General features: G+C 44.0%; 2 protein-coding genes across 14 annotated transcripts in view; both read left to right on the top strand.

The window, feature by feature from the left end:
- Positions 1-10,362, top strand: part of LOC131107545 (glutamate receptor ionotropic, NMDA 2D) — a 101,948-nt gene extending 91,586 nt beyond the window's left edge. For all 6 annotated transcript variants that reach the window (XM_058057660.1, XM_058057663.1, XM_058057662.1 and 3 more), the window contains one exon: positions 24-10,362. In XM_058057660.1, coding sequence (XP_057913643.1) covers positions 24-3,167 — 3,144 coding nt within the window. In that variant the 3' untranslated portion in view covers positions 3,168-10,362. The remainder of the gene's footprint in view (positions 1-23) is intronic.
- A 133-nt stretch (positions 10,363-10,495) lies between these two features.
- Positions 10,496-20,925, top strand: part of prkcg (protein kinase C, gamma) — a 59,266-nt gene continuing 48,836 nt past the window's right edge. For 5 of the 8 annotated variants that reach the window (XM_058057671.1, XM_058057667.1, XM_058057670.1 and 2 more), the window contains exon 1: positions 10,496-17,238. The gene's annotated coding sequence lies outside the window, so the exon portion shown is untranslated. The remainder of the gene's footprint in view (positions 17,239-20,925) is intronic. The other 3 variants (XM_058057676.1, XM_058057678.1, XM_058057681.1) reach the window with 1 other exon arrangement.

The following is a 20,925-nucleotide window of genomic DNA, read 5'->3' on the forward strand; positions in this document are numbered from 1 at the left end:
ATATTTGTTTCTGTTCTCCTCAGGGCATGTATAGCTGCTGTAGCTTCGAAGACGAAACGGCGCCGGGCGGCGCTAAATCGCTGGCCTCGCATCACCACACCGCTATGGTGGCGGTCCCGTCCCAAGCGCACGTTATTTCCACGTCCATGACGAGCCCGGCTATCGCCATAACGCAGCAGCAGCAGCCGCCGCCGCAACAGCAGCCCGTCTATAAGACGCCCCTACCCGGCTCTCCTCCCACCGTGGTGCATTCAGGAACAGCAGTGGGTCCCGCCGGCACCCCCATCGCCGGGGCGCCCCTCCCTTGCTCCACTTTCCTGCCCAGGCCGGATCGACGACTGGCCGTGGTGGATCGCTGGAGACTTCCTAAATCGACAGCTGCCAACCCGAGGGCTGTAAGGGGGGGCATTCCCGACATGGGACCCTTTGCTCAAAAAGTCCCACCAAACTGGGCTGCATCTGCTGGAGGGGGCGGGGGACTTGACGGTTATAAGCGATATTACGGTCCCATTGACCCTGAGGGACTAGGGCCCTGCATGGAGCAGCAGGCAGGGTCCCAGACCCCCAAGACTATGCCCAGGGGCCACCCCCAGCCCCCTCCAGCCACTGTGGCCTTCTACTCGGAGAAGGGCGTGGACCACGGGGTGGGGAAGAGGGTAGTGGGAGGTGGCGGCGGAGGTCAGGGGAAAGGGGCTGTTAAAACTCTCGGAACTCCCAGACTGCCTCCGAAGAGTCAAGCTCCTCTGCCTCCTACACCTCCACCGCCACACCCCTCTCCCCCTCTCCCCTCGTCCTTTTGGAGGAGGCGCAGGCCCAAGAAGCCCAAGGAACCCGGAGGGCCGCTCTATGAGAACATTCTGCCACTGGGGCGGAGGGGGGAGGCGCGAGATGGAGTGAGGGAGGGAGGAGGAAGGAGGGCACGCCCGCTTTCTCCCCCGCTCTCACTTCCTGTGCCAGTACCCCTCAGCCCCTCGTATACGCCGCCCTCGCCGTCGGCGTCCTTGCACTATACTTCCTCATCGTCCTCCTCAACGACATCTTCCACATCCACGTCGTCGTCTGCCTCGTCTTCTCGCTCCACCTCCCCCACGTACTCGTACAGCTCCTCCCGGACCGGAGGACTCGACGAAGACGACGACGACGACGACGACGAGGAGCTCACGGAGGAGTCCAGCCTTCTCCTCGGGAGGGGGAGGGAAAGGGAACGCTCAATCATTCGGCCCCGTTCCCTCAGCCAAGGGCGCCTGCCGCCGCCCGTCCCCCCCAGGAAGCCACGCACATCCTGGGGTGACCGGGGTGAGCGGGAGAGGGGCGGCAGCCAACTGTCCCAACTCCAAGAGTGGTGGGCGAGCTGGAGCGAGAGAGAGAGGAGCACGGGAGCCGGCGGAGACGCCGAGAGGCAAAAACGTGAGAAGAAGAGGAGGAAAGAGAAGGAGAAGGAGAAAGAGAAGAAGAAGAAGAAGAAGAACAAAAAGAGGAAGAAGCGGGAAGAGCGGGAACGAGAACGCGAGCGAGAGAGGAAAAGGCGAAAAGTGAAAAAGAAGAAGAAAAAGGCCTTGAAGACAAAGAAAAGGAAGAAATCAACCGGGGGGAAAAGATCCGAGCCGGAGGACGGAGACATCGAGCCGGAGAGGGAAGGAGACGTGGAAGGAGACAGGGAAGGAGGCATCCAAGACTACTCCTCCTTTTCGGTTCAGTATCGCAGCGTGTTTGGAGACAAGAGACGGGATTCGTGGGATGGCGAGCGGGAGCGAGTGAGGAGAGAAGGAGGCGAGGAGGGCGACGACAGGGAAGAGGAGGATAGCGGGCGGAGTCGGGAACGCCATCCCAAACCCTCCCATTCTCACCCCAGGCACCGCACCCCCAGTAAACGTTACCCCAACCTCAACAAACTCCCCGCATCGGTCAAATTTTGGGTGAACGGAAGAGGGGGCGACCCAAACACGCCCCCCGCATCCCTGCACCCGTTCTTCCCATCCAGCAAGCGGCGACGGAGCGAAGGAACGGATCGGGATGACGGCAGCCGGGTCGGAGAGAGGCGGCCATTGTTGATGCCTTACGAGAAAGACAAAGCACAGACCAGAGAAGGTCTTTCCTTCCATGAGTGGGATTCTGAGGACGAGGACGACGAGGTAGACGAGGAGGACGAGGAGAGGGAACGGGTCAGGGAACGGGCGGGCGACAGAGGAAGGAGGGCGGGTCGCGGGGCGGCGTCTGAGACCGAAAGGGATAGACTAGAAAGACGGGCGGAGGACAGTTACTCGGACGAAGGCTCGTCGGGGGAGTTTGGGCGTTTTGAAAGGTACTGGGAGGGGGGCGGTTCCGGGATAGGTGGGGGCGGGTGGTTCTTTGGGACCTACCCCTCCAGAGAAAGAGGCGGCAGTGTCAACAGTCGGGATGATTCCTTTCTCGGAACCAGGGCAGAAGGCTGGATTGGTTCTGATTTTTGGAGTTCAGGGGCGGGCGCAGGTTGGGGGTCAGGGGGCTCTCAATGGCCACCGCCCCCCGCGGCGTTCCCTCCGCCGAGGAGATACTGGTCTATGGACAAGATCCCGATTAAGGGAGAGAAAAAGTGGAAGGGGGGGAAGAGCAAGAGGCAAGCTAGGGACCGAGGGGCGGAGGGTCGACGGGCCACCATGTGTTCCTGCAGCCTTTACCCCCATCCCCATCCGTACCCGCACCCCCACAGCCGCCCGCACGCCACCCATTCCAAGAGACGACCCACCTCGCTTTCCCGTAGCCAGGAGGAGCTTCTCCCCCACTGTCACAGTTTCAGCGGGGGCCCGCGCCCCAAAGCCCTTCCCCCCAAGTCGGACACCGGTCAGACCAAATCAGGCAGCCAATCTAACCTCAGCGCGCCGCCCGCCGACTTAGCCCCCGAACCCCCACCGTCGCCACCTCAGCCGCCCTCTCTGTCTCCCACAAACCTCCCGATGCCCATCCCGCCTCCGCCGTCCTCGTCGTCGGTGTCACCGTCGTCGGCGGGGGTGGGGATGGCCGGCCCGGGTCAGATTCAGGGCTCTGCCAGTGCCAAACTCCAGTACCAGAGACTACGCTCCGTGCCGCAACCGCGGCGGTTCTACTCGCCTCACCTGCCACTCAAAGCCAAGAGTCTGTGCTCACGCCGCGGGTCAGCCCACTTCTCCAGCCTGGAGAGTGAGGTATGACAGGGGGAGAGGAGAGAGGGAGACGTAGGAGCCGGCACCGACGGCACCGACGGAACCGAGCGGGCGGCCGGAGCTCATCCCGACGTTAGCGTTGCTCTGCACGAGCGCAACACCGCCGCCGCCGCCACCGCCCGCTCCCTTGTTCACGTTCTCGTAAGCGCCACGGTGAGACGCCACACCAGGGTAAGCTACACCCCCTTGGATGAGAGCGACGGCGAGGCCGCGTCACCGAGGGGGGCGACGGCTCCGGAAGTTGTCCTCCGCTCAGAGTTGACCTTTGTGATGTCATCATCGGTTCTCCTCCCCTCGCCGGGTCACAACTGCGGACGGGAGTAGTCCGTACTCCGACCTTGAGTGAGTAATGATGTCATATTTGTACACAAACGCGCCGTGTGCTCCAAACGTCTCCCTCCCTCTGGCTTTGAGAAGACTTCCGGTGGCTTCAGGAGGGGGGGGCGGCGCCCCAACGGTGGATGGCGACCAACCAAACGGGCCCCCGCTTTTTGCTTTTGTAAATGACTTAATGAGTCCACCTCTCTTGTGCGACGTCACCGATGGGCGATTCACGAACGATCCGGCAACACCAACATCAGACCCATCTAGCGCTAACCCAGGACCCCGCCCCTTTGCCTATGCCCCCTCCCCCGTTCTATGTGATGTCATGTTTTATTCCAAAAACACTCTGAACTGAACGGGATCCACTTGGGAGCTTGCTACGTCACCTGTGGTCCAGCCAGAACTGTATTAGAGTATTTGGATGAAAAATAATAATAATAATAATAATAATAATAATAATATTTAAAAGGGAAATATTAAGAAGAAAAAAAACTAGCATTTATTTTTTCTCCAGTTTTCTCCAACATGTTATAATAATATATTTCTCTGACTGGGTTAGTGTTTTGGAAAAGAGGAGGCTGGATGTGGCTCGTGTTGGACGTGGGAGCTGTGGGAAAAATCTGGGAAAAATGGGAATATGGGAAAATGACCTTTAAGAATGCTATTTTTTTTTCCCTGTCGTGGGATGATTGGTGCATTTGACTCATATTTCGACTCATATTTACGAGATGAGTAAAGCGAAAGGCAAAAAAGCGAAAAACACGAGCCGGATATCGGAGATGACGGATGACACGAAGCACAATTCCCCGTATTTTTTCCAACACTTGCTACTACTGCACAATCCACACGTTAGCGTTTTTATCGGACTTTGACAGGAAGATACGTACACTGTGATAACGCTTGGTAACAACGATGCTCACGGAAAAACGGAATGACACTGAGCAATGAGCAATATTCCCATCTTTAATGTGACACGGATTGCCGAAACGTGTGTTCGTCGGCGTTCGTCGAATACGTTCGATATCTTTGATTGCTGGGTTTCAACCACATTGAACAACAACATGGCGTCGCTTCCGGTGAGTTAGCATCATTCATTCATAGCATTCCTGGGTAGACTCCTTTGGGGCGTATTTTGGAAATTGTAGAAGGTGGGATGAATGAAAACATAAGACGAGTGGAAGCTTACATCATGGAAGTAACGCTCGGAACGTTTTCACAGGACCTCGATATGACCTTAATTCGAGCTAATTTTCCACTTCCGATATTTAATTTAGGTTGCACGATACAAATCAAGCAAGCTCGACAGTTTTTTTCCGTTTTTTTTTTTTTTAATGCCCGGGCATAATATTTTGCCTAATTGTTGTAAACATCGAAAAAAATAGGACATCCGGTCACCCATTTATATACACAGTTTGGTGTTAGCTTAATGGAAGAGAGCTAACAGGCTAACATTAAAAATAACGCAAAAAAACGCTTAAAAAACAAAAAAAACACCAATGAGACCAGATGAGAGCTGCACGGTGGTTGAGTGGTTAGCGCATAGACCTCACAGCTAGGAGACCAGGGTTCAATGTACTATATTGCTACTTCATATTTAAATACGGTTTATTTATAGTCAAAAATTTGACATTTTTTTAAGTATAAAAATGGCAAATTAACCCTTAAATGCATAAGTGGTTGTTTTCTTGAAATATCTTCGTAATTAACATTTTTTTATCATTTCATATTCCAAGTATTCCTAAAAAAAAAAAACATGTTTTAATATCATGCCATTTTTAACTTACCTTTTATGAATTTTAAGAAATTTTAGTTTTTGTCTTACTACCCCAACCTTCCATAAGTGGGTCAAAAATGACCCGGTCAAGTTATTTTATTGAAATATCTTCGTAATTAACATTTTTTTATCATTTCATATTCCAGGTATTCCTAAAAAAAACATGTTTTTGCTATCATACCATTCACATTTTTAACTTACCTTTTATACATTTTAAGAAATTTTAGTTTTTGTCTTACTACCCCAACCTTCCATAAGTGGGTCAAAAATGACCCGGTCAAGTTATTTTATTGAAATATCTTTGTAATTAAAATTTTTTATCATTTCATATTCCAGGTATTCCTAAAAAAAAAAACATGTTTTTGCTATCATACCATTCACATTTTTAACTTACCTTTTATACATTTTAAGAAATTTTAGTTTTTGTCTTACTACCCCAACCTTCCATAAGTGGGTCAAAAATGACCCGGTCAAGTTATTTTCTTGAAATATCTTCGTAATTACAATTTTTTATCATTTCATATTTTAGGTATTCCTCAAAAAACATCTTTTTTTCTATCATATCACATTTTTAACTTACCTCTTATACATTTTAAGACATTTTAGTTTTTGTTTTACTACCAGTCCAGGGTGTTCCCCCCGCTGGGATAGGCTCCAGCACCACCGCCAAAATGAATGAATGAAAATGAATAAATAGCAGTCATGCCGAAATGTTGTGTTGCTGCTGGATGTTCATAGCATCCAAGTCATACACCAAGTTTCTTTTCTAAAAGAGGAAGCTTTAAGACAACAATAAAGGCTTGAAATCACGGCTACCTACGTATATGTGCCCTGTGATTGGGATAAGCTGGGATAGGCTCCAGCACCCCACCCCCCGCGACCCTCGTGAAGATAAGCGGTAGAAAATGAATGAATATTGTAAACATGGAGAAAATAGGACATCTGGTCACTCATTTATACACACAGTTTAGTGTTAGCTTAATGGAAGAGAGCTAACAAGCTAACATTTTAGCTTAAAAAAAAAAAAAACACCAATGAGACCAAATGACCCGTGCTGTGCAGGTGAGCAAATCAAGCACACACAAAAATTCACTTTCCGAGTTCAAAAAGTTTACCGGAAACCTCCGTGGCGTCACAGTGGCTGCTCGGAGAACATGCCCGAATACGGTGCACCTTCCTGGGCCACAGTAGGCGGCTCTTCCCCCTCTATGCTCTGGTTCTCCTGATAATAGTCAAGTGCTAGTAGTCATGTGATGATATTTCATTAGGAGTCATCAACAGGTAGAATTGGTCACATGCTCATTTGTTGCAGTCCTTGTTACCTCCATGTGTGTACAAAGTACACTTTATAAAAAGTAATATCGGTACGGTACCGTCTCTTTGAAGCGGATGTGACGTCGGTTGAAAACCCAGCAATTGACTTCATTTAATGGATTCCGTGCGGTACAAAGTCCAAGACGCTTTTGTGTAGCGTGATTCCTTCGGAGCCGTCCGTCCACTGTGTGTGAACGCCGCCAGCATTGGCATCCATTTTTGATCTCTCACACTAAGACCAGCCACAGCCCAGCTCTTCTTCTACGGTAGTTGAATGTAGCTCTGTCACCATGTAGCAAAACAACACCTACTTTTACAATTTGTAGCTTTTTATGTGGCTAATAATGGCTAAACGGGGGGACTTGACTCGCTGTACGAGGGGGCTGTGCGTTATATTTGTGCATGTTGTCACAGATCCGAGGCTTAGTCCACCTTCTCAATTCCCCCTTTGGCAAGCGCTATCTTTTATCTGCACACCGATTGCTTTTTTTCTATATCTGTGTGGGGGCAGTTTGTACAAAAAAAACAAAAAAAAAACAAATCAGTCATCATTAAGAGAGCTCATTTTGCCCCGGGCAAATCATCAGTGCATGTTGAGATGAATTCAGTGTGAAAGATGTGTGTGGTGCGTTCGAAGACCACGGCAAATGTTGGGTAGCCAGGGAAGCCGCCTGCTTAGACGAGGTCACGAGCCTGCAAAGCCCTTCATCCCGACACCGGTAACCATGGCAGCAGTTGTTTAAACAACCCACAGGGCTTCAAGGAAAAGTGCACTTTTTTTTCTGGAATTTTTGCCCGTCATCCACAATCCTGACGCGAGATGTGAACGCGCTTCGTCTGTCTCTTCTCTGCCTTCGAAAGAAAATGGAAGCGGATAAAAAGAGGCGGCTAAGGATGCACGTGTTAGCTGTATGTTAACCAAGTCGCAGCGACGTTCGGTGTCGTATCGGTGTCGGCAACATCAACCTTAGCGAAGGAATTGGCCATCAAATCGCATCTTGTCGTTTTTAGGAACGTTACAGTCCGCCTTTTGCCACGGTTTTAACATGACTAGAGCCCCCTCGACAAGAAATAACACCCCTATAGTCACCTTTACGCTCCTGTCAGCCAATATAGTAGACATAATAAGAGACAATAAGACATATTAGAGCCCTCTAGACATGAAATAACACCCCTATAGTCAGCTTTACACTCCTATGATCCAATATAGTAGACATAATAAGAGAAAATAAGACATATTAGAGCCCTCTAGACATGAAATAACACCCCTATAGTCAGCTTTACACTCCTATGATCCAATATAGTAGACATAATAAGAGACAATAAGACACATTAGAGCCCTCAAGACATACAAAACCTGTTTACCACCTTCTAGGTAGTTTTTAACATGATTAGAGCCCCCTTTACAAGAAATAACACCCCTATAGTCACCTTTACACTCCCGTTAGCCAATATAGTACACATAATAAGAGAAAATAAGACATACAAAACCTGTTTACCACCTTCTAAGTAGTTTTTAACATGATTAGAGCCCCCTTTACAAGAAATAACACCCCTATAGTCACCTTTACACTCCTGTTAGTCAATATAATACACATAATGAGATAAAATAAGACATACACAACCTGTTTACCACCTTCTAAGTAGTTTTTAACGTGATTAGAGCCCCCTCGACAAGAAATAACACCCCTATAGTCACCTTTACACTCCTGTTAGTCAATATAGTACACATAATTAGAGAAAATAAGACATATAAAAACCTGTTTGCCACCTTCTACACACAGTTTTTAACATGATTAGAGCCCTCTAGACATGAAATAACACCCCTATAGTCACCTTTACACTCCCGTTAGCCAATATAGTACACATAATAAGAGAAAATAAGACATACAAAACCTGTTTACCACCTTCTAAGTAGTTTTTAACATGATTAGAGCCCCCTTTACAAGAAATAACACCCCTATAGTCACCTTTACACTCCTGTTAGTCAATATAATACACATAATGAGATAAAATAAGACATACACAACCTGTTTACCACCTTCTAAGTAGTTTTTAACGTGATTAGAGCCCCCTCGACAAGAAATAACACCCCTATAGTCACCTTTACACTCCTGTTAGTCAATATAGTACACATAATTAGAGAAAATAAGACATATAAAAACCTGTTTGCCACCTTCTACACACAGTTTTTAACATGATTAGAGCCCTCTAGACATGAAATAACACCCCTATAGTCACCTTTGCACTCCTGTTAGCCAATATAGTAGACATAATAAGAGAAAATAAGACATACAAAACCTGTTTGCCACCTTCTAAGTCGTTTTTAACATGATTAGAGCCCTCTAGACATGAAATAACACCCCTATAGTCACCTTGACACTGCTATTACCCAATATAGTACACATAATAAGAGAAAATAAGACATACAAAACCTGTTTACCACCTTCTAAGTAGTTTTTAACATGATTAGAGCCCTCTAGACATGGAATAACACCCCTATAGTCACCTTTACACTCCTGTTAGCCAATATAATGCACATAATAAGAGAAAATAAGACATATAAAAACCTGTTTGCCACCTTCTACGCACAGTTTTTAACATGATTAGAGTCCTCTAGACATAAAATAACACCCCTATAGTCACCTTTGCACTCCTGTTAGCCAATATAGTAGACATAATAAGAGAAAATAAGGCATACAAAATCTGTTTACCACCTTCTAAGTAGTTTTTAACATGATTAGAGCCCTCTGGACATGAAATAGCACCCCTATAGTCACCTTTACACTCCTGTTAGCCAATATAGTAGACACTGAATAAGACATGAAACTCAGGTTTGCATCGGCTGCCATCTTGTGGCATTTAGGAACGTTTGTTCTGCCTTCTGAACTTCAAAGCTCATGCTTCCGTAACCTAGCTCGATGCTAATACCTCATGGAAAATCAGTTTGAAACATGGTTGAGATACACAAACTGCTGAGTCAGAGGTCGAAACGAGCATATTTAGGATGTTTGGATATGCATTAGCTAGCCGTCGCTAGTTAGCATTTCAACGGAAACTGAGCGGATGGAACAAAGCGCTTACGGCGAGCTGCGCGTAACACTAACCACCGTGCCGTCAATTAGCCGCCTCTTTTCAGCTGTTTGTTTATGCGGAGAAGGCGGAGCTAAGAGAGAGAGGGGGGCGTGTGTTTACGTCCGACGTAAGGACGTAACGGATGACGGCTGCGCTTTTCCACCCCAAAGCTGGGACGACAGGTTTGATTTCCGCCGAGGCGCTAATTCTGAAGTCTGTGACCGCATGAACGGAAGTGTCTCGTTTTTTGCTCCTTTTCGATTCTTTTCTTTGAAAGGAGAAAAAAAAAAAAAAAGAATATATGAAAATATACTATGTTTTTTGAGAATGTACCATGTTATACTGTGATTTAACTGAGATATTTTATTGTATTCAGATCATTTGGATTCTACCATTTATGGAGAAATATATATGTACAAATATATATATAATATATATATATGTATATATATATATACACACACACAGGTATATATATTAGTTAAGTTTGATATATTTGGAGGAAGTGTTAGATGAGCTAGTTTTCAGTGTTTTAGCTTTGTAGCCGATCTAGTAACTGAAATGATTTTGGACTTTTGATTCCTCCTATATGACTGTGAAGACATTAGTGCCTGTGACTAAAAAAAAAAAAAGACTAAGTAAAAGTCCAAACTGGCTATCCATGTGTATCTACTACAGCCATCGCTCCTCTGGTACTACCTACCTACCTACCGTTACTTTCTTCTTCTGTTCCTCCACACTCTTTTTTTTTTGCTGTTTTATTAGCAAGCCATGATGAACGCCGGCAGAGAGTGAGAACTTTCTCTCTCTTTGTTCATCACACCATCCACTCATCCCCCCCCCCCCCCCCCCCCTTCCCCACCTCCATGTCTCACTTAGCAAAAACAGAGACCAGTAGATACTGTGTTCTTGCTCTTTTGGACTGATTGTTGTTGATGATGATGATGATGATGATGATGATGATCCGAGTGGCCGCGTTCACGCTTTGCTTCTTGCTGCGATTCGCTGATTGGACCGAGGCTGCATAAATCCCTCCTCTATAGCATTCCATGCTAATAAATGCAATATTTTTGTACTTGGAGCATAGGAAACCTGTGTATGACAGCTTTTAATATAATTAGAGCCCCCCTAGACATGAAATAACACCCCTATAGTCAACTCCACACTCTTGTTATCCGACGTAATAAGAGAAAAATAAACATATAAGACAAAGAAAATTGTTTATGACCTTCTACATACACTTTTAACATGATCAGAGCCCTCCAGACATGAAAAAACACCCCTATAGTCAACTCCACACTCTTGTTATCCGACATAATAAGAGAAAAATAAACATATACGACAAAGAAAATTGTTTATGACCTTCTACATACACTTTTGACATGATCAGAGCCCCCTAGACATGAAATAACACCCCTATAGTTGCCTTTACACTCCTGTTATGAAATATAGTCGACATAATAAAAGGCAATACAAATATAAGACACATAAAACATAGACAGCCTGTTTATGACCTTCAAAATGCACTTTTTAACAATATTAGAGCCCTCCAGACATGAAATAACACCCCTATAGTCAACTCCACACGCTTGTTATCCCACATAGTAAGAGAAAAATAAACATATAAGACAAAGAAAATTGTTTATGACCTTCTACATACACTTTTAACATGATCAGAGCCCTCTAGACATGAAATAACACCCCTATAGTCGCCTTTACACTCCTGTTATGAAATATAGTCAACATAATAAAAGACAATACAAATATAAGACACATAAAACATAGACAGCCTGTTTATGACCTTCAAAATGCACTTTTTAACAATATTAGAGCCCTCCAGACATGAAATAACACCCCTATAGTCAACTCCACACGCTTGTTATCCCACATAGTAAGAGAAAAATGAACATATAAGACAAAGAAAATTGTTTATGACCATCTACATACACTTTTAACATGATCAGAGCCCTCTAGACATGAAATAACACCCCTATAGTCACCTTTACACTCCCGTTATGAAATATAGTCGACATAATAAAAGACAATACAAATATAAGACACATAAAACATAGACAGCCTGTTTATGACCTTCAAAATGCACTTTTTAACAATATTAGAGCCCTCCAGACATGAAATAACACCCCTATAGTCAACTCCACACGCTTGTTATCCCACATAGTAAGAGAAAAATAAACATATAAGACAAAGAAAATTGTTTATGACCTTCTACATACACTTTTAACATGATCAGAGCCCTCTAGACATGAAATAACACCCCTATAGTCGCCTTTACACTCCTGTTATGAAATATAGTCAACATAATAAAAGACAATACAAATATAAGACACATAAAACATAGACAGCCTGTTTACGACCCTCAAAATGCACTTTTTAACAGTATTAGAGCCCTCCAGACATGAAATAACACCCCTATAGTCAACTCCACACTCTTGTTATCCGACATAATAAGAGAAAAATAAACATATACGACAAAGAAAATTGTTTATGACCTTCTACATACACTTTTAACATGATCAGAGCCCTCTAGACATGAAATAACACCCCTATAGTCGCCTTTACACTCCTGTTATCAAACATAGTCGACATAATAAAAGGCAGTAGAAATATAAGACACATAAAACATACACAGCCTGTTTATGACCTTCAAAATGCACTTTTAAACATTATTAGAGCCCTCTAGGCTTGAAATAACACCCCTATAGTCACCTTTACACTCCTATTATCCAATATAGTAGACATAATAAGAGAGAATAAGACATGGATAGCCTGTTTGTCACCTTCTAAATATGTATTTTTCAACATTATTAGAGCCCTCCAGACATGAAATAACACCCCTATAGTCATCTTTACACTCCTTTTACATTAAAAAAAAGAAAAGAAGACTGCTAGCAAGGATGTTTTGTATGCTAACCAAAAATGTACATAGAATGTGTTGTTTTAATGATAACATGAAGCATATTCAAGCATAAAAAGGGCTGAATGAAGTATACAAATATAAGGCATTCAGTAGGTCTACTTTATTGGATAATAGGAGTGTAAATATGACTATAGGGGTGTTATTTCATGTCTAGAGGGCTCTAATAATGCATATTTAGACCATCTTAATTAGGTTTTATATGACTTATATGTCTTATTTTCTCTCATTAGGTCTACTATATTGGATCATAGGAGTGTAAAGGTGACTATAGGGGTGTTATTTCCTGTCTAGAAGGCTCTAGTCATATTCACAAATGCATGTGGGAGGTGGTAAACAGGTTTTTAATTACTTATACGTCTTATTTTCTCTATTATGTCAACTATTTTGGGTAATACAAGTGTAAAGGTGACTATAGGGGTGTTATTTCTTGTCTAGAAGGCTCTAGTCGTAGTAAAAATGTATGTAGGAGGAGGTAAACAGGTTTATGAAGTACTACCACATGTCATTTTCTCTTATTATATCAACTATTTTGAGTAATACAAGTGTAAAGGTGACTATAGGGGTGTTATTTCATGTCTGGAGGGCTCTAATGTGTCTTATTGTCTCTTGTGTCTACTATATTGGATCATAGGAGTGTAAAGGTGACTATAGGGGTGTTATTTCATGTCTAGAGGGCTCTAATATGTCTTATTTTCTCTTATTATGTCTACTATATTGGATCATAGGAGTGTAAAGCTGACTATAGGGATGTTATTTCATGTCTGGAGGGCTCTAATATGTCTTATTTTCTCTTATTATGTCTACTATATTGGATCATAGGAGTGTAAAGCTGACTATAGGGGTGTTATTTCATGTCTAGAGGGCTCTAATATGTCTTATTGTCTCTTATTATGTCTACTATATTGGATCATAAGAGTGTAAAGGTGACTATAGGGATGTTATATCATGTCTGGAGGGCTCTAGTCATATTAAACAGGTTTTTAATTACTTATACGTCTTATTTTCTCTTATTACGTCTACAATTTGGGGTAATACAAGTGTAAAGGTGACTATAGGGGTGCTATTTCATGTCTAGAGGGCTTTACAGATGTTAAAATGGTTATTTAGACTGTCATAAACAGGTTTCCTATGACTTATGTGTCTTATTTTCTATTATTATAGCTACCATATTGGGTAACAGGAGTGTAAATGTGACTATAGGGGTGTTATTTGGAGGGCTAGAGGGCTTTAATGATAGGTGGTAAACAGGTTTTCTATGATTCACCTACCAAAATATTACATTTATAAATAAGGAATAAGGATTTATTTGAAAGCAGAATCACATGTGCAGGGATCCAAAGTATTCCAAACCAAAATGCCATCTGTTGTGTTGATTATTTTAATATCCTGCTCTTTTTTTACACTTTCGATTTCATGGAAAGCTAGTAAAATGTACTTTTCAAGAATGCCATTGTTGCATTTTTTTGCATATTTGTGGTTCCTGCATGTCTTCTGCTGTCATTTTTTTTACACTTTGGTCCATGTAGTGCTCACATTTGAACCCAAGTGAAGTGAACCGCACCAGAGGCGACTTGCAAGCGGACCCAGACTCCTTTCTAAATCGGTGTGGGGTTATTTGTGGTGGGATGAGCTGGTCCTCGCCGCAAGCAACGACGCCAAGCGTGAACGCAGCCTGCATCGCTTTATGGGATAACCTCTGAACAATGTTACTATCCATGATGTGACTGAAATGTATCTGATGACCACGCCACTGTAGCACGTCTGGGCCGTAACCACACCACCAGCGAGTGAGCCAGGCCGCAGTTGCTATGGCGTTGCCATGGTGTTTTCATGGCGTTGCCATGGTGTCCTCCGCACCGCCGCCACCTGGTGCCTGCTGGGTAACTCGTATACAATCCTTTACCCCCACCCCCACCCCCTCCCAAAAAAAAAACCCCACTAATCAAAGCTCCGCTGTGCTCTGCTCGGCTCGGCCTCCGGATGCTAGAAGGGCGCCTACACGTCTGCTGTCACGCCCCATCTGGATTAGACTGGACTGGCGGGAATGATGAATGTGTCAATCATTCTCATCATCTCATCCTGAGATTCTCATGTCGCTGAGTCCTTTTAAAAACAACCATTCGATATCGTGTGCAATTGATACGATATAATGCAACGGTTACATTTCTTCATATACACATGAAGCTTACATGATAAAATAAAGAAGCCAATTGCATCAAATTTGTACAGTATATGCCCAAGCACTGGGACACTTCAAGTATTTGTAAATACCAAATTTGATATCAATTAAGGGAATATATGTTATTATTTTATTTAAAAAAAATAATATGCTGGGATAAGATCCAGCACCCACAGCGACCCTAGTGAGGATTAACGGTACAAAATGAATGAATGAATAAATAATCCCCAAGTTTGTTAGAAGCGGCAATTTGTCCCATTTATTCCACGGTCCTTGAACGCACCACCACGGATTTAGCCTTCTGTGCAGTATAGTTCACGGATACTATGTCGGAATGCATAAAGGTAAGATTTGATGCGACTATTAAGTGCTAATGTGTTTATTTGTTCTCTGAAAACGAAAGTCCAGCCTCTGGATGGTGGTTGGGTGCTCATTGTACTTTTAAGTTGATGTTGTTTCTGTCTTAGTTTGACATAATACACGAGAAATACGATCGATTAGATGGCTGTCATGTCTGTATGTTTTGCTAACATCTCTCCCGGTGACTGGCTAACGCTATTGACATGCATTCACCGTTCTCAGTTTCACGATACCGGGAGCATAATGTCTTTACAATTCATTCATTTTACGACGAATGGGCGATTCTTGTCTTGTTCCTGTTGTAGTTTTACACAATAAATGATAAATACGATCGATTAGATGGCCGTCATGTCTGTATGTTTTGCTAACATCTTTCCCGGTGACTGGCTAGCGCGTTGCTAATGCTAGTTACGTGCATTCCGGATTCTACAGAGCATGCGCAACAATCTTTTCTCAGTTTCACGATACCGGGAGCATAATGTCTTTACAATTCATTCATTTTACGACTAATGGTTGATTCTTGTCTTGTTCCTGTTATAGTTTTACACAATACATGATAAATACGATCGATTAGATGGCCGTCATGTCTGTATGTTTTGCTAACATCTTTCCCGGTGACGAGCTAGCGCGTTGCTAACGCTAGTTACGTGCATTCAGTATTCTACGGAGCAACAATACTTTCTCACTCTCACGATACCGGGTGCATACTGTCTTTACAATTCATTCATTTTACTATGAATGGCTGATTCTTGTCTTGTCAAAGCCGATATCCGGTGGCATGGAGTTCTCGTTCACAACCCTAGCATAGGGCGTGTAGCATGTCGGCGCCATGTTTGTGAGAAGCATACCAAGGCTTTGCCCTGCATGCATATTTAACAAAATGCCCACGCCGTAGACGCAGCTTTGGTCTTTTCGCAGGCCAAAATCCCACCAAACCCCCCCCAAACTCGCAGCTGAGTTGTGTATATTTGGATTTGTTTCATGGCGTCTTGCTTCCGTCCTGTCCCTGCCTCTCACCATCACTGCTCTCCGCCATTTACACACGTCGACTTCAATTTGTGTCCCTTCGTTGACTTGATTTGCTTCAATGTCCTGCTTTGCTGCGATTGATCCAGCTCTCGCATCCTTTGCCCAGTCCAGTCCAGTCCAGTCCAGTGACAAAAAAGAGATATTGCCGCCTCATCCTCTTCTTGGGCCCCGTGACCTGGGAAGCCACCCAGTGGTGCTCCAGCATTCAAACAGGGTCCTCATTGGCTGAATTGGCCGTGAATTATATCAAGGAAATACCGGAGCGCCACTGGTAGTACTGAGCAGGTCCAGGGGGGTTAGGTCCCACACCATCACCACTTTATCTTTACCCACAGAAACCAGTGTGTGTGTGTGTTTTCTGCTCTAGTAACCTCTCCAACACTTAAGGCCTACTTCCGGGTTTCTAAGGCAGGTTTCTAGTAGCGATGATGTTGCTCCGAGCCCAGACCGGGCTGGTCTGTGCCCTGAACTCAAATGTGTTTCTTTGACACTGTCTGTCTGGGGGTGGGGCTGGAGGGTCAGTGCTGCACTTACTTCTTGACAATTGCTTCATAAAATATGATTATCTTTAATTACCGCTTGTGGTGCCGTGTCTCCTTCCGCAACGTTGTCTGCTTTGGCAACCTGCAGTGTGTGTGTGTGTGTGTGTGTGTGTGTGGAATTTTACCCATCATCCACAATCCATATGAAAAATTAGGATCAAAGAGGCAATGGGACACACCTATTCTGCCTGTAAAGCCTTCTGAAAAAAAAACGCTCAATTTCCTTAATGTGAGCTGCATATGGGACATAAGAGAACTGATTACATTGGGGGGCGGGGGGGGTTTCCAAACCACAGATCATCTGTTTTCATGTGTACAGAAGGCACAGAGAAGAAAACGCCATATGTGACATAGGGATTGTGGATGACTGATAATGCACTTTTCCTTTAAGGCGCAGTGTCAAAGTCAAGGCCCGGTGATGTCATCAAACACCTGACTGTGAGGATCTCACGAAGATAGATGTTTTCAAAAATACACCCCCCCCCCCCCCATGTAAAAACAACAACAAAAACTATGGATATCCGGTATGCCAATATTTTCCAACTTCCAATTTTTAAACATTATTAGAGCCCTCCAGAATGAAATAGCACCCCTATAATTTCCTTTACACTCCTATTGTCCAATATAGTAGACAAAATAAGAGAGATAGCCAGTTTGTCACCTTCTAAATATGTTTTTTAACATTATTAGAGCCCTCCAGACATGAAGTAGCACCCCTATAGTTGCCTTTACACTCCTATTTTCTAATATAGTAGACATAATAATAGAGACTATGGCATGGATAGCCTGTTTGTCACCTTCTAAATATGTTTTTTTTAACATTATTAGAGCCCTCCAGACATGAAATAACACCCCTATAGTCGCCTTTACATTCATATTGTCCAATATAGTAGACATAATAAGAGAGATAGCCAGTTTGTCACCTTCTAACTATGTTTTTTTAACATTATTAGAGCCCTCCAGAATGAAATAGCACCCCTATAGTTGCCTTTACACTCCTATTATCTAATATAGTAGACATAATAATGGAGACTATGGCATGGATAGCCTGTTTGTCACCTTCTAAATATGTTTTTTTTAACATTATTAGAGCCCTCCAGACATGAAATAACACCCCTATAGTCGCCTTTACATTCATATTGTCCAATATAGTAGACATAATAAGAGAGATAGCCAGTTTGTCACCTTCTAACTATGTTTTTTTAACATTATTAGAGCCCTCCAGAATGAAATAGCACCCCTATAGTTGCCTTTACACTCCTATTATCTAATATAGTAGACATAATAATGGAGACTATGGCATGGATAGCCTGTTTGTCACCTTCTAAATATGTTTTTTTAACATTATTAGAGCCCTCCAGACATGAAATAACACCCCTATAGTCGCCTTTACATTCATATTATCCAATATAGTAGACATAACTGACTCATGACTCATGAGTTGATTAAGACTCAAGTTTCACTGACTCACCAGTTGATGAAGAATCAAGTTTTACTGACAAATCTGTTGGATTAGTTTTAAGTTCCACTGACTCACGGGTGTACAACAAAGTAGTTTCACTGACAAATACTCGACTTACAATGACTCACAAGTCGATAAAGACTTGCATTTCAATGAGTCACGGGTTGCAAAGACTCAAGTTTCACTGACTCACCGGATGACAAAACCAGAGTTTCACTGACTTGTGTATCGATGAAGATTAGATTTTCACTGACTCACCGGACTGGATCATAAAGGCTGAACTTTCACTGACTCACGGGTGCACAACAAAGAATCGATTTTCACTGACTCATGAGTGGATGAACGCTTGAGTTTCAAGTTTCATTGACTCACAGGTTGAGACAAAGGCCGCGTGTCACTGAGTCATGAGTGCAACTGATTCACTTCAATGAGTGGCTCGTCAAAACTTGAGTCAGTCAAGGTTTCCCATCACTACGGTGGCCTTTAAGGGTGAAAAAGTGTCAAATAGTTATTGAATTAGCGAATCGGCATTTGAAGCATCCTACTAGCATCGCTCAGCAGAGTCACATTTGGGTTATATTGACCGTGTCAGTCATTGTTGACAAATACTCGATGAACACATCCATCCCACCGTCAAAGCACACCTAGAAAGCACCTGACCATGTCGGCACTTCAGTGGAGATGATGTACAAACGCCCCCCCCCCCCCCCCCCCCCGCGTACGCTGCTGTCATGTGCTAATTACACATGCTTTGTCACCGTGATGGGCTAATGACTAATTGCATTGTGATTCCTCTGACTCGCTCGCCCACTCACCACGTCACGCTCTGACAAGATTGACTTAAAGGCGTTTGGATTTCCCTGTCCCCCAAACACTAATACTTGCGTGTACTATTACCTATTTAGAATTCATTACCCACTTAGTGTAGTTTCCGCACATCTGGAGGTAAGGACTGGCAGACATTGACATGACTATTATCAGGAGAACCAGAGTACAGATGGGGAGGAGCCAGCTGCTGCGGCCCAGCGAGGTGCACCGTATTCGGGCACACGCTCCCAGCAGTCGGTGTGCCGCCATGGAGGTCTTTTGTCAAACCTTTCTGTTTGTTTCCAAGTCAGCCCGTAACGTCACAGGCAGGAGAAAAAAGGAGCGCTTGATTTGCTCTGGCCTCATTGGAGCTTTTTTTTTAATATTCAATTCCATTCATTCATTTTCCAGCCAATCACAGGGCACATATAGACAAACAACCATTCACACTCACATTCATACCTACGGACAATTTGGAGTCGCCAATTAACCTAATTAATTAATTAACTAATTAACCGGGCTGCACGGCGATTGAGTGGTTAGCGCGCAGACCTCACAGCTAGGAGACCCGAGTTCAATCCCACACTCGGCCATTTTCTCCGGGTACTCCGGTTTCCTCCCACATTCCAAAAACATGCTAGGTTAATTAGCCACTCCAAATTGTCCATAGGTATGAATGTGAGTGTGAATGGTTGTTTGTCTATATGTGCCCTGGGATTGGCTGGCCACCAGTCCAGGGTGTACCCCGCTGGGATAGGCGAAAATTAATGAATGAAAATGAATAAATAGTAGCCATGCCAAAATGTTGTGTTGCTGCTGGATGTTCATAGTATCCAAGTCATACACTAAGTTTCTTTTTTAAAAGAGGAAGCTTAAAGACAACACGGCTTGAAGGCTTGAAATCACGGCTACCTATATGTGCCCTGTGATTGGCTGGCCACCAGTACATGGTGTACCCCGCCTCTCGCCTGAAGACAGCCGGGATAGGCTCCAGCAACCCCCCACGACCCTTGTGAGGATAAGAGGTAGAAAATAAATGAATGATGTTTTTGGAATGTGGGAGGAAACCGCAGAAAACTCGCGCATGCACGGGGAAAACATGCAAGAGATGGCCGAGGGTGGGATTGAACTCTGGTCTTCTAGCTGTGAGGTCTGCACGCTAACCACTCGACCACCATGCAGCCTGATATTCAATTTATCTGAGCTATTTATTAATGTTGTGTGATTTATTTCCATGTATAAATCTCTCATGGGAGGGAAAAAACATTGATATTGATACAGTACATATACTGTATACACAGTACTACATATTACATTTACTTTACTTGAATCATCCTAGTTACGTGTCAAAGCCTCGAGTGCTCTTCTCTGTGTTTCACATCCTGTATGTTCAATATTAGACTTTGTAGGATAAATGAAACGTACATAAGAATGACTTCTTGAAGAGATTGGTGAGTCAGTGGACACACACACACACATACACACACACACACACACACACACTAAAAGGAGTGCTGTTGTGGCTTTCATCATGTGTGCGATGCCGCAGGCTTCTACAACTCATCGGCTTGATCTCTGAGCTTGGGAAAAAAAAGAAAAAGAAAAAAAACAGCCGAGCGTGCTTTTATCTCTTTCCTCCTCTGTTGCTCAGGCAAAGTCTGGCTTCCTCGCAGCAGCCCCCACATGAGCACCACCACTGACAAATCAGCTAAATGACCGTGTGTGTGTGTGTGTGTGTTGCAGAGAGGGGCAATTAAGATAAGTTGGAGCACAAACGTGCACAAAAGTCATGACTTTCTGCATGCAGTGGCGTCGCTTTGCGTTATTAATTCCTTCCAAACGCTACAACAAAAACCAAAGCGTACGCAAAGGAATGGGTTAACCCAATCCAATCCAAATTAATTCACATTTAAATGAATGAAACAAACTCGTTGGTATTGTT

The sequence above is a fragment of the Doryrhamphus excisus genome, chromosome 19, assembly GCF_030265055.1.
Source record: "Doryrhamphus excisus isolate RoL2022-K1 chromosome 19, RoL_Dexc_1.0, whole genome shotgun sequence".
NCBI lineage: Eukaryota > Metazoa > Chordata > Actinopteri > Syngnathiformes > Syngnathidae > Doryrhamphus > Doryrhamphus excisus.